General features: G+C 54.4%; 1 protein-coding gene across 17 annotated transcripts in view; it reads right to left on the bottom strand.

Moving 5' to 3' along the window:
- Positions 1 to 13,238, bottom strand: part of NCOR2 (nuclear receptor corepressor 2) — a 168,190-nt gene that overhangs the window by 60,219 nt on the left and 94,733 nt on the right. For 11 of the 17 annotated variants that reach the window (XM_021412549.1, XM_021412556.1, XM_021412559.1 and 8 more), the window contains 4 exons: positions 6,347 to 6,413; positions 3,898 to 4,085; positions 1,660 to 1,756; positions 592 to 770 (listed from right to left, as the gene is read on the bottom strand). In XM_021412549.1, the coding sequence (XP_021268224.1) occupies positions 592 to 770; positions 1,660 to 1,756; positions 3,898 to 4,085; positions 6,347 to 6,413 (531 nt within the window). The remainder of the gene's footprint in view (positions 1 to 591; positions 771 to 1,659; positions 1,757 to 3,897; positions 4,086 to 6,346; positions 6,414 to 13,238) is intronic. The other 6 variants (XM_021412558.1, XM_021412564.1, XM_021412567.1 and 3 more) reach the window with 3 other exon arrangements.

The raw sequence follows: 13,238 nt of genomic DNA, 5'->3' as shown, positions 1-13,238 counted from the left end.
GCAGCTCCTGGGTACCCATCTCCTTCAATTAGTCCTGTGTGAAATTCTTCTCTATTTATGCCCTGAGCTCCGCATCACCCACAGTAATGACAGAGAAACCACTGTGCACAGCAGGATGCACGAGCTGGGCGTGGGTTCTCCCAGCCCCATTAGCCAGGCATGGCCCCTCCATTAAAGACCAAGTAATTAGCCTTTGCGTCATTTGTGTGCAAGCCTGGGCTGTTTGGAGTGCCGCATTTTAAGGCTAATTAGCAATAAGGGCTCTCCTCTACAATAGGCTTGGAGTTGGTTTGTTTATATGTTCTTTTTTGGTCCGTCTTGGCAATCAGCTGCAAGCAGGAGCTGCTGTGAGCAGGAGAGGGAAGGGGAGATCCTGAGTGTGAGCACTGCCCTTGTTCACCTGGAGGGCTCCCTGGGCTCCTCTGGGAGCCGTGCAGGTGAGCACCTGAACTACACCCCAGCACTGAGACCTCGGGATCTCAGCTTTCTGCAACCATCACACGGAGCCTCAGCTCAGCAAGCTGCATCACACGGGTCATATCTCACAGCTCCCAGGGGCTCTACTGAGAGACGTTTGTGGGCTGCACTCACTTTTCCCGGAAGGTCTCCTTCTCCTGCTCGCTCCACATGTTCATCACCTGCCGGTCCTTGTAGACCTTCATGGGGTCGTCCATGAGGCCGTTCATGTTGATGAATTTAATGCGCTGCTGGTCAGCATCGTAGAGCATGGGCGGGATGACGGCGAGCTGGCGCATCTGCTTCTCTATGTTCTGCAGGGAAAGCAGAGAGAACAGTTGGTCAGCAGCACGGGCCCATGGGGACCCACAGGGACAGATGTTCGAGAGGAAAGGACAGGTGGAGGAACAGGAGAATTGAAAAGCAAGCACTAGGCAGCTTTATTGCTAGGGTAATTGTAAATGAAACGCTGAAAGAGGCTATCGCCATCAGCCAGGAAGCAATTAATCTTACATTTTGAAATAAAAGGCTTTAAGATACTGCGTGGAAATGCCTGACTTCAGGAAAATAGCTCCTGCCCACAATGGGAGAGGAGTCAAAGCAGCGGAGGCATGGGGAGCAGCCCTCCAACCCAGGGCCACGTGGAGGCCCGGTCCCCTCTAACTGCCAGGGTCAGTGCTGAAAGCCTTCTGGAAGGGGGACAAGGACACCTCCCATGTAGCACCTGGCTGCTCTGGATGCCCTGGGGGGAGTTATCTCGTCGTGGGAGGACAGAGGCACAGCTCAGGGCCAAGGCATTGACTCTGACGAACGCAGAAAGCCCTGGCTGAAAGCTGATGTTCTCGGCCACGGCTGGGTGACGGCGGCTCTCCCCTCCCAAGCAAAGCCATTCACTGCAGCTCGCCTCCGTGCCAAGAGAGTGGAACCCTTGTGAAACCAGATCCAACTGAAGCCAAGGTCATGGGGATGTTTCAAGATGAATGGAGCACTCCCAGAAGATGTGGGCCAACTGGCTCACGTACAAACCATTCATTCCATAGGATTCCCCAGTGTCAGGCTGCACAGCCCATTCAAAACAAAGTGAAACAGAAAAACCTCTCCACACGCCAGCCAGGGCACCAGCCCTCTTCGCTTCCCACTCTCTTGGCTTCTTTGGAGCAGAACGAGGGGTGAAGAGGAGGAGGAAGGAGAACCTGGTCTCACCTCTTGCTCTGAGAGCCCGTCGATGATCTCTGACACCTCGTGCTCACTGCGTGCAGCCGACATGGAGAGCCCTCCGCTGCCCCTCTGTCCTACCCTGCTGGGAAAGGGCAATGGGACACTCAGAAACTGATGCTCCACACTCCATGACTAAAAGCACGTTTGTGACCGCTAGCTCTCACTGTCCCTCGCTCCTTACCTGCGGTGGCAGCCACCTCTGCGTCGCTGCAACACAAGGACACTTCACACCCAACCATCCCCTCCCACCATACTTTCTCATGCTCACTTCATCACACAATGGCAACGGCATGAACGTGTCTGTGTCAGCACTGAGCAGTCAGTGCTGTGCCATCGCATCTGGCGTGCAAGTGCTCTAGGAACACTTAAATAAAAATCACCCATGGGCATCTATCCCTCCCTCCAGCATCATCCCACATCACAGCCACACATCCCAGGGACTTCAAACTTTCCTTATTGAGCAGGTACAAGTTTAAAACATTTGTCAGTTCCATTTCTCCCCTTCTCTTCATGGTAAAATAAAGCCACCCAAGAGGAACATTTCACACATCCAGCTGCTTGCAGGGCACTAGTCAGGGATGACAGACACAAGACAGGACAGAGATTGCTGTGAGTCTGCTCCCTTCTCTATACCCCCCTTTAGGAAAGAAGGGGACAGACTCTTCAGCAGAGTCTGTTGTGATAGGACAAGGGGAAATGGTTACAAACTAAAGAGGGGAGATTTAGATTGGATATAAGGAAGAAGTTTTTACATTGAGGGCAGTGAGGCACTGGCACAGGGTGCCCAGAGAGGTGGTGGTGCCCCATCCCTGCAGACACCCAAGGTCAGGGCACGGGGCTGTGAGCACTGATGGAGCTGTGGGTGTCCCTGTGTGCTGCAGGCAGTGGGACCAAGTGGCCTTTGGGAGTCCCTTCCAACTCAAACAGCTCTATGATTCCGCGCACACCGAGTGTCCCTGGGCTGAGATGAGAAGGATGGTGAATTTTCAGCAAGAAGGGTGGGAATTGTCATCCAAAATCTGGGAAGACAACTCTCTAACCCCAGTGTGGTGTTAGAAAGTGGCACTCCTTTATTCCTCGTGATACGTACTGGGCGACTGGACAAATCAAGCGTGGGCCCTCACAGTTCAAGTTCTACACTTAAATGGTTAAGACATACACATGCAACACACTGGCAAACATATTCTTTTTTTTTTCCAAGATCTCATTAATACATGCTAATATCCTTCTGGGCATGCATGGTAGGAGCCTTTGGTGGTCTTAGACCACTTAACTTTCTCCTGATTTTTCCATCATCAGCTTCATCACAGTGACTTTTGGCAGACCTTTGGCTGTTTTTACCCTATTTGACAGATTTCCATTGCTTGTTACGCCATAATGAGCAACTTTCTTTCTAAGTGCACCATAACCCAAAACAATATATGTGAAATCCGAGGAAAAACTCCTTGCACCTGGTGGATGCAAAGATAAAAGTAGTCTACTGTGACTCCAGTGCTCCTGTGAAGCAGGATTGCTGAGAAAAACAAGGCTGTTCACACATGGAGGAAAGGTAAACCAGAAAGTTTTAGAACTAGCGCTCGTTGATTCCTTTTGAGTCCTTCAACTGATATACTGATCCCTACTGCTAAACCAGCCCATATCAGGATCACAACATCGCATCTCCTCCTGGCAGGAAACGACGTGACCTCCGATGTGCTTTAAATACAAAGCAGAAAGCAGATGGGGGTGGCAGATAGGAGACACCCCTGTCAGCGAGACACTGCTCCTTTCGGTGCCTGCAGCCCGTCCTACAACCTCTGCAGATGTTCCTTCCCTCTGCCCATGCTCCATCAGAGCACGGGTGTGTTTTAAGTCACTGACATGACAAAATCCATCCGCACACCTTGTACGTCTCCACTCGAGCCCAGCAATGAGGAGCCAATTAGTGCCCTCCCACTCAGGTGGCCAGAACGAGGGAGCTGCCCCAGGAATTCAGCAGCAGAGGAGCAGGCAGCCACATTCCTGACATTTTTCCTCCTCTGATGGAGCTGAGCTGGGCCGCCCAGAGCGGAAAGCAGCCAGGAACTGCTGGCTCCTGCACTCGGTGCGCCTGCTGGTTATCCAACCCGAAGGGGAGAGATGGGACTGATGGCCGTCCCGGCCCGTTCCTCCCCCCGACCAACCCCACGCCCACCAACAAACAAAAGAGAAAGGCTGTCCGCTACCGGCTCAGCCCCGTCCTACCGCTTCTCCTCTAACCTCTGCATGCGCTCTTGCAGTTCCCTCTGCTTCCGGATCTCAGGGAATTGCTTCTCATAGTACTCCCGCACTTTGCTCTCCTTGGCACGGCGCCGGGGGTTATTTTCGATGCGCTCCACTTTCTTCTCCCAGGCCTCCATCAGCTGGTCATAGCGCTGGCAGAACTTCTGTTCCTGGAAGGGCAGAGCGAGAGGGAGCTCAGCGCTGTGCCTGGGCAGGGCAGCTCCCCGAAGCCCTTCCCGACGGCTGGCTGCGCCGAGCGTGAGTCACAGCCCTTCCAGAAACACGGTTTGTTAGGGCACGGGCACGCTGCGGGGTCTGAGACCAACCCAAGGGTAAATACTCAGTACAACCCACTGGGTGCCCTTGGGCTTTTCTCTTCCAACCCAACACCACAAGTACAACAAGGACTGCCGCCCAGCATAGCAGTGCCCACCCTCCTCCCTTCTGCCATCCTCCAACATCCAAAGGACCAGAGAAACTTCTCTGCAGCTACAACCACGGGTTGCTGCCCCAGTAACAGGAGCAGAGCTCCAAGCACACCTCAGCAGGTGCACGGGGAGCTCGGACACACCGCAGCCTGCTGTTACCAAAGCCCTGAGCGCAGCCACACGCGGGGATTCACTCCCAGGGACACTGCACTCAGGCTCAACCCCACGGAATGGAGCTTTAGGAAGGAAAAGCTTTCAAATGAGTGCAGAACCCGCCTGCCGCAGGCAGGGAGACAATGAGATTCCACGGCCCTGAAGGATTAGCTCTCAGATGCTAATGTGCGGTTTCATGCTATTACCAACAGCGTTGCTGGGATGCAGCACGTGCTCCGCACGGCCCTATCATTATTGCCATTATCAGAGCTCTCAGGATGCTTTCCACGTTAGCATCACTTCCGAACACTTAAAACAAAACACTGCAGGTGGGCTGGAGCCCTCAAAACATCCAAGGCGCTGCGGTGCAGGGCAAGGAGCGGCGAGGGACAGATCCCACCTGCATGGGACCCTCAGTTCTTTGGGGAATGAGGTTGAGGAAAGTAATTAAGCGCTTCCAAAACAGATTAATGCTAAATCCCTGGTGTCGCTGCACACAGAGACACAGCACAGCTCAGTGACACGAGAGATCCCGCTCAGCCTTCGCGCAAATACAGCCGGCAACAAGAGGGGATTTTAAGGTTTCACTCTGAGTGAAGCCAATGCCTTCCAGGCCCCAAAGCAGGAAGTGAAAGCAGATGGCGCCCTGCAAAACAATCAGTGGCAAACCCCGGGCTGCCCCACGCACCTCGCAGTGCTGCTCTGAGGCTGGGTTGGTTTCGGCAGCGGGCAGCTCTCCGCTGGCGTGTCAGCCACCGCAGCAGGATGGTGACTTCCCAGCTTGGCTCCTTCTGCCACCAGCCCCTCCATCACACCAGAACTTACGACGAGCCGAATGGGAGCTTACATGTGCAGCTAAAAGCAGCGCAGTAGTAACGCCGCCGTAGCGCTGAAGCAGCTCGCAGGCGGTGCTGAGCCCCGGCCCTCCCACAGCCCACGCTCCCGCAGCTCTGGGAACAGAGCAGCAGCTTGGTGGGGAGGAGATGGCAACAGTAGGAGCCAGTCCAACCCTTGTGCAACCCCACTGTTCTGTTCCCCTGCTTGATGGAGATAAACCTTTCACAGCCAGAACCGCTCCCTTGGTACTCTCCTCTCCCTGCGGTGTCACCCCTTTGACGGCAAATGGAAGCTGCTGCCGGGCAGGCTGGTGCAGCACGAGGGATTCCTGCAGGCTCCTCGGGGGGAGCGGAACTTGTGGGGCTGCCCCAGCCCTGCCCAGGGCACAGAGGGCAGGAGCCAGGAAGGAGGGCTGGCACGGAGACAGGCTCTGCTAAAAATAGGGGCTGCTACAAAACAGGCAGAAAAATAGCTAAGCAGACCCATTTTGCAAACAGAATCAGCAAATGCATTCACTTTGCAAAATCAGCAACCTTCTGTCGCCTATTTTGTAGAACAGGCAAAACGCTTCCCTAAACTGAAAAATCCCCTTTCAAGGGCACTGAATCAAGTAGCTGGCAGAAATTCACCTATTTTGCATGACAGGCAACTTTACTGCGAGCCATATTTTAGGACCCGTGCCCTTGCAGCCTAGTTGAACCTTTTCCCCCAGCTCCTTGATATGCGCAACAGAGCAACTCATCCTGGGTTTAGCACAGTAACCGGTCGCTTCCAGCAGAAAACAGTTCCCCTTTGGATCCCTTCTGGCTCCTACAAACCACAGGATGTTGAGATCAGTGCAGGCAGCAGGACCAGAGATCTCTGCTTTACATCCAGGGGAGATACGGAAAGGGAAAGGCAGTGCACCAGGCAAAGCACTGGGCAGGTCTCTGCGGGACAACTTCCTTTTCTTTCTGACATAATAAATTAGGCTGCTTTATATTTTCAGAATAAGGTACAGGGGAATCACTTACCCACTGCTTGCGAGCATGATTTCTCCTCTTGAAGTACAAAATTAACTTCTTCCGCATTGCCTGGTTTCTGTAAAAGAAAAAAGACGAGATCCCATTAAGGAGCCAGCTAAAACTCAGCGCTTGGCTGCCCCGGAGCACAGAGGGGTTTGCAGAGCAGCTGCCGCCTTAACCTGGAGCCGCAGCAACCCCAGCACCTCGGCTGTGGGCGCTGAGCAGCAGCAGGGCTGCGGCAGGGCTCCATCTCCTGACCCCTGCGCCTACCAGAGCTGCAAGGGAACCAGCCGGGAAAGCACAGCCGCGTGCAGAACGGGTCCCGAGGAGAGAAACCAGCCCCAGAACCACAGCCAGCACGCCCTGCCCGGCCACTCAGCTTCTTCTTCTTTCGACTTTTTCAAGAAAGCACGACATAACCTTTCAGAAGAGAAAGCAGCAGGATGCTGGGAAGGCTGCGCAGCTCTGCGTGAGCCCGAGAGCCTGATGGCTGCGGGCGTTCCTGTTACAGCAAGCAAGTTTCTAGGTGAAAGGTAGAGGCCAGGGACGAGGGAGTTTCCTTAAGCCCTTTATCCTGATTAGCGACCGAGCCGCAGAGTGTAATTACCGACCAGCCGCTCAGCGGTGTCCTGCAGGGCAGTACCGTGCAGGCACCTTCTGCGGGATTTAGCAAAATGGAAACATTCCCTCACTGCATCCTCAGATCCGCTGCTTCACATCCCCTGCAAATACAGCCTCCTCCCCCACAGGCCCCCAGCCCCACGCGGCCCCAAACGGGGCAGTGGGTGCAGCTCCCCTGGCAGAGCTGCCAGCTTAATACAGGAATGCAGAACGTCACAGGAAGCATTCAACCTTTTCGCTTCAATTCTCTGTCCTGGTAACGTTGCTCAGACCTGAAAACCTTCTACTTCCCCCTTAGCCACCAGAGGTATCAATCACACGTGGAGTCTCTGCACACTGCGCTGCACCTCCATTCCCTTTGACTCTGATGCACAAGCAGACCTTGTTTGCCAGGTAGGGCTAGTAAGTGGGTTCAGGTTTCCTCCTGCAATGGAGAACACCCATTCGTGGCTGGAACAGGCTCTGGGCTGCCCAGCTCAAGGGTGGGGGCACGCAGCACCCCAGGCTCTCCAGGTTACCAGCAGCAACAGCATTGCAGACCCCACAGGTGTGCTCCTGGGCCCTGCAGATCAGACACCGGGATCCACAATGAGGCTCTGAGCAAGGGCTTGGAGATCAGACCTTGTCCTTTGATTCCATTTCAGAAATCAAAGGGGCACTGATCATCGCAGGGGAACGAATAAATCCATGCGTGGGGCACATGCAGCCTTTGCTCTTTTTTTTGTCGGTGTGTTTACAAAGGACCCACTGTTGTTCTGGGCTGCACTGCAAAGATCAGAAGCTGTCTCATTAACAAATATCACTGCCAAAGGCTTCTCTCCCTGCTGGATCACACAATGCTGCTCTTTCGTCTCTGTCCGTGTGGCACATCCACCGAGGAGCCGCAGAGCAGCTTGGCAGGCTGAGCCGACTTCACCGCTCAGCTCCGAGCAAACAGCCCATGACAACCAGGGGCACTGAGGCAGGAGCTGCAGCCTGTGAGGGAGGGCAGGGGAAGCGGGGCTGGGTGCTGTGCCCAGCGCGCCCCCAGCACCCATGGACGGCCCAGCAGCACCCATTGCCCACTCCTGAGCCCACCTGAGGGCTCTGCTCCAGGCTTAGCCCTGGGTCCTCGTGACCCACTGTGCCCGGTGAGCGCTCTCCAGCTCCAGCGCTGCAGGATGCTGCAGCAAGCAGCCCTCCTTCCATCCCAAGGATTGCATTCCAGGGCTTTGGTTCTGTGCAAATGAACTCCAACAGACGGCTGTGCCCAAAAGACACGTTCCCACTGTCTGCTTGTTTACCCCAGTTCAGATGGAAACTCTGCTGGAGCAACGCTAACAGTGGTAACTCCAGCACAGCCCAGATGGGTGCACTTTGGCTGACGTGGTTCAGCCGGAATCCATCAGTGGGAGCACTCCTGCAGAAGGATTTGGCCCTGCAAGGGGCAGCTCAGCTCAATCAATACCTGTCCACCCAGGAGTGATGCGGGGCTTTGGCACAAAACTCATCAGCAGAGGGGAGAGCAAGGGAAGAAAACAAGAAGCCCTTACACAGCTGATGCATTGCCTTGAGTTCTGCATCATGGCTGACCTTGAAAGCGCAAACACAGGCAAAGATTTAATGGCTCTGCAGCTGCAAGTATCAGGAACGCCTTGAAAGCCTGTGTGTGTTTACCACTGCGAAGGCTGAAGTAATCAAAGAGTGAAAGGATTACAAACAACAACAACCCCCTGCTAAGTACCCTCAATGTTTTTCCCACTATCTTGTTGTTTTTTTTGCATAAGGTCAACCTTTCAAAGGTTAAGAAAATCCTGGTAAACATAAATAGGCTTCACAGTTTATCTTGCTCCATGTGCTGCTGTTACTTAGAAACCATTTGCAGAGAGGTTAATTCGGGCTGCTGTCTCAGAAGCACACGCTGTGCTCCCCGGGCACATCAAGCGGTGACATGGAATTCCTGCGGTGCCGCTGGGAAGGCAGGGGCTGCCTGCTGCTGTCCTGCACGGGCACCCAGCGCGGAGCAGCGTGATGGAAAGGTCGCTGCGGCAAGGTGCCAGCCGTCCTCCAGCAGCCTATCGGGAGCTGATCCAGCTGCCTGCTTCCTTCATCTCCCCACCTGGGCACACAGAAAAGCATCCCATCTGGAGACCTGGCTGGCTCGGAGAAGCCAAGCGACCCGCAGGCAGAGGAAGGAGGCTCCTTACATAAAGCAACAGTGACTCTCGGGGGCAGTTTCAAGTACTGCTGTGCTGCAGGAGACGCTCACGTCACACACGGGTCGGGCTGCAGCATCAGGTCCTGGTTATTGGCAGTGCCACACGTGGGATAAGCAGAGCTGGGATGGATGGACATGTGGCTGCTGGAAGCTAGGGGTGGGGTGGGGGGTTCTTTATCCTGGGGCCCGTGTCTTTGGGTACCCAGGGTGGCAGCAGCTCTCTGGAGGTGCATCGCCCACTTCGGGGCTGCGAGGATGAGTGCAGCTGGTCCCCAGCACCCTGACCTGGAATTGGGCGAGCCCAACCTCAGGGGGTACCAAGGGGGTCCCTGGGGTAGCCCCCCCAGCGCTGCCCCATGAGCAGCAACAGGCAGAAGCAAGCAGAAGCTCAACAAGTTAAACCAACCCAGAGGTCTGAGCGTCACCTGCCAGCAGGAAGCAGGATCCAAGTATCTGTAATTTAGGGTGTGACTGCAAGGACTGCACGTCCTCGCATACCTCATCCTCACCCCACTGACCTTGCTCGTAGGTCCCACACCTGAGCACGGCTCTCAGCGCCATCTCCAAACCACCGAGCACCAAAGCAAAATCACCTCCCACCCTGAGCAAAGCGAAGGGCCGCCACCGCTTCCACCTTAACCTCCTTGGCGCAAGGCTGCCGCTGGTTGTTGCCTTTCACAATGCAGCCGGTCAAGGAGAGAAGCTGTAACTTTGACTTTTGAGATACTTGGCTGTGCTCCCCATGAATTGCTTGGCTGCGAGCCTCCTGCAGTAAGGATGCATGCATGCGTGCCGGTGCGGTGCGTACGTAGGTGCGGGCGCTGCCAAGGGCTGGGATAAGGCTCCCGAGGACACAAAGGGCCAATGCTCTGCAGCACACCTGGCCCCGCTCGCCCGCGGAGACCTCGGGCCAGCGCAGGACGAGATGAAAGGAAGTTTGCTGTTTGATCACAACTAATCACGGGTATTTAATTACACAGGAACGTCTTTCATCAAACAGCCAGAGCAAACAAAGCAGGGATCAAGCCTGCAAAGAGCGCTGGGGAGGAGGCCACCAGCAGCTGGCAAACCCATTGTAGGGTGAGATTTATAGCGTAGGGAAGGGAATGGAATGGAGGAGCCTCCTGGCAGCTGGAACCAAACACGGGGCTGCCGGTGGGGCTGGAGCACAGCGTGCCCATCCGCCTGCCACTGAGGTGCTCCCTGCCTCCTGGCAGCAGCTACACCCACAACCAGGGTTTGTAACATTGGGTTGGGAATGGGTACCCATCCTCTTCATCACCTATAAGCTTAGGAGCACCGCGAGACAAATACATTAAGTGCAGAAGCACTTCTGGCCGTCGGTCGGGCTACAGCCTCTGAATCCCCTGGGGGCTGCAGCTGATGCTGCGAGCCCAAGCACCTCACCGCCATCCCAGCAAAACCAGCCTCTGGTCCTGGTTAGAGAAACAAGCAGAAGGTTGCGGTGTGTCTCCATCGCTTAGGAATTCATCACAAGGCATTACTTCTGCCCTAGCGTGTGCAAATAGAGAATAAAAGAGATGAGGAACCTTGAATGGGATGAGCAGGGAGCTGCTAGGTGAATTTCTAATGAGGAAAATGTCTACAAGCTCTAATAAAAAGACCTGAAAGAGAATGCATTAGTAATGACAGGGTTTGGAGGAGCATTTGTGCTACATGTCAGGCTTCTACTATGAATTCAGAGGCAATCCAATGCTACTAAACCCCCTAAACAGTCAGTAATGAAAAGAGGACTAAAATTTGCCAAAGTGACAGTGATTTGGAAAGCTGTAGTTAGCAGCAGATTTTCAGAAGAAAGCTGTTCTGCTCTTTTGGGAAAAGGGGGAGAGGCAATTCAACACAAAAATGGGTTCAGAAGCCCCTAAACCTCTCTGAAAACCCAAAGATTTAGGTCTGCATAGGCAGGCTTTCCTTCCCCAGAAAAGCGTGCTTTTTCAAGGCTGAGAAGTTCCTATTTTGCTTTCAAACCCAAATCCCAAAGACAGATTTCAACACGACTGCTTTATGGAGGGGAGGAGAGTCCTCTGGGGCCGTTCTTCACGGCTGAGCGGGCAGGAATCTGCCGCAGCTGAAGCAAAGGCCCCCTCCGAGAATCCTGTCCAGGTAGGCAGCAGGTAATGGATCCTGCTCTGCGAGCAGCATCGTGTCACTGCTCAAACACCTCGCAGAGAGATGGTTAATGCCTTCGGTGGCAGGAGAACGTGCAGGATCCCCGCTGAGGTGGGGAGCGCAGCTCTCACCTGGTACAGCACCGCAATAGAGACAGAACAGATCCTGCTCAACTAGGGCAGGATTTGGTGCCCTCTGTATTTGTTGCTGCATTTCAGAGAATCATAGGATGGCTTAAGTTGGAAGGGACCTTAAAGATCGCCCAGTCTCACCCCCTGCCGTGGGCTGGCTGCCCACCACCAGCTCAGGCTGCCCAGGGCCAAGCTCGCTCTGGGCACAAACTCACCTGTCCCCATCAGTGGAAGCTCCCTGCCTGGTGCTGATGGAGCAGCAGAGCCCTTCCCCAGCAGCACACGCAGGACAGCCCGCCCCAGGGAGGTCAGCTCCTTGCCACAAACTGCTTGGCCGTGCCTTCCATCCCGCAGCAGCTGTGGCATACAACATTAACCACGTCTGCTTGGAGCCTGCGCTCCTAGGTGAACCGAGGGGACCCGAGCAGCCGGGCAGCAGAGCACAGCGAGGCCGTTAAATGGGACTTAAAAGCCTTTGGAAACTGCAAACACTAGAATGAACTGGGGCATGAAATTAATTCTAACTGTACTGAATAGGAGACAGGCCATAAAGCTCCATGAAAATAAGAGAGTGGGAACATTTTCGGAAGAGCAGGAAATCTTCCCGTAACTCCCCAGTCAGCTCTATCAGCACAAGTGACTCATTCCAGCTGAAGGCAAAGCAAACAAGCAGGAGGGATTAAAGCAGTGTTGCAAGGCAGAGTGTCACCGCAGAGAAATCGAGGAATCCTGGCACTGTGATATTCAAATGCCCTCCCACCGATGTGCAAACTGAGAAAAAAAAAATCCAACATAGGAAAAGTTGGGAAAAAAAAAAAAAGAAAAAAGGCATCTGTGAATAGAAAGAGCCCGACCACCTTTCTGTACCCAGGTACAAGGCTCCTACACAGCATGGACACGAGGCAGGAGAACAGAAGGCACTGTAACTATGCGTCCCCACAGGTGGCACAACACTGCATGGACCCAGGACCCCTGGGACAGGCTCTCAGGCAGAAGCAGCAGCATCTGGAGCCCAGAGAGCTGCAGGGCCTTTCCCTGACCTACATCGGTAAATGCACCCAGCTGGCATCGATAACGAGCTGAGCACAGCTAATTGCAAGGGTTCTGCCAGGAGGAGATGGCGGCTTTTCATGAAAATATGTGGTTTCCTTCCCATATTTTGCAGCATTAATCAGCAGGACCGCCTGCCTCAGCCTCCCCTTGGATTACCTCTGGGGGGGTCGGGGCAGACCCCTCACCCTGGGGCTCAGCTCCGGTCCCCGCGGCTCCTTCCCAGCGCCCTCCTGTGCACCCATCTCCCACGCAGGAACAAAGCACAGGAAATGACTCCAATCACAGGAAAACGTGATCGCCCAACTACAAATACTGGCAGGGGAAGAGCGAGCGGGTGAAGTACCAGGAGCTCCTTTAACTCGTGCTCTCAAGGACAAAGCTCCCATCTGCTCAGAAGGGCCCCCCCCAGCCCACCAGCAGCACGCAGAGGGGCACTGGGGACCCCGCAGCCCCCGCACGCGGCCCCGGCAACATGCAGAACAGCAGGAGCCCGTTAACTCTTCCCCTCTAATTCCCCCGGCATCAATTAACAGACTGCTGAAAAGCAAAAGATTATTAACTTCGGTTAATAGATTATTAAAGATGATTATCAGCAGCTGACCGAGCCCGTATCAAAACAGACTCGAGCCGCCATTGGCTCCCTCCGGCCAGACAGGAGTTTCAGATCAGGTCTGACCATTCCCATTTCCAACAATGATCACAGTTACCACTGTTCTCACTGCCTATTTTATTTCTCCTACGTTCAGGAAGTCACTGTGCTTATTAAATG

The sequence above is a fragment of the Numida meleagris genome, chromosome 14 (genome assembly GCF_002078875.1).
Source record: "Numida meleagris isolate 19003 breed g44 Domestic line chromosome 14, NumMel1.0, whole genome shotgun sequence".
NCBI lineage: Eukaryota > Metazoa > Chordata > Aves > Galliformes > Numididae > Numida > Numida meleagris.
This window is presented reverse-complemented; position numbering and strand designations above follow the sequence as displayed.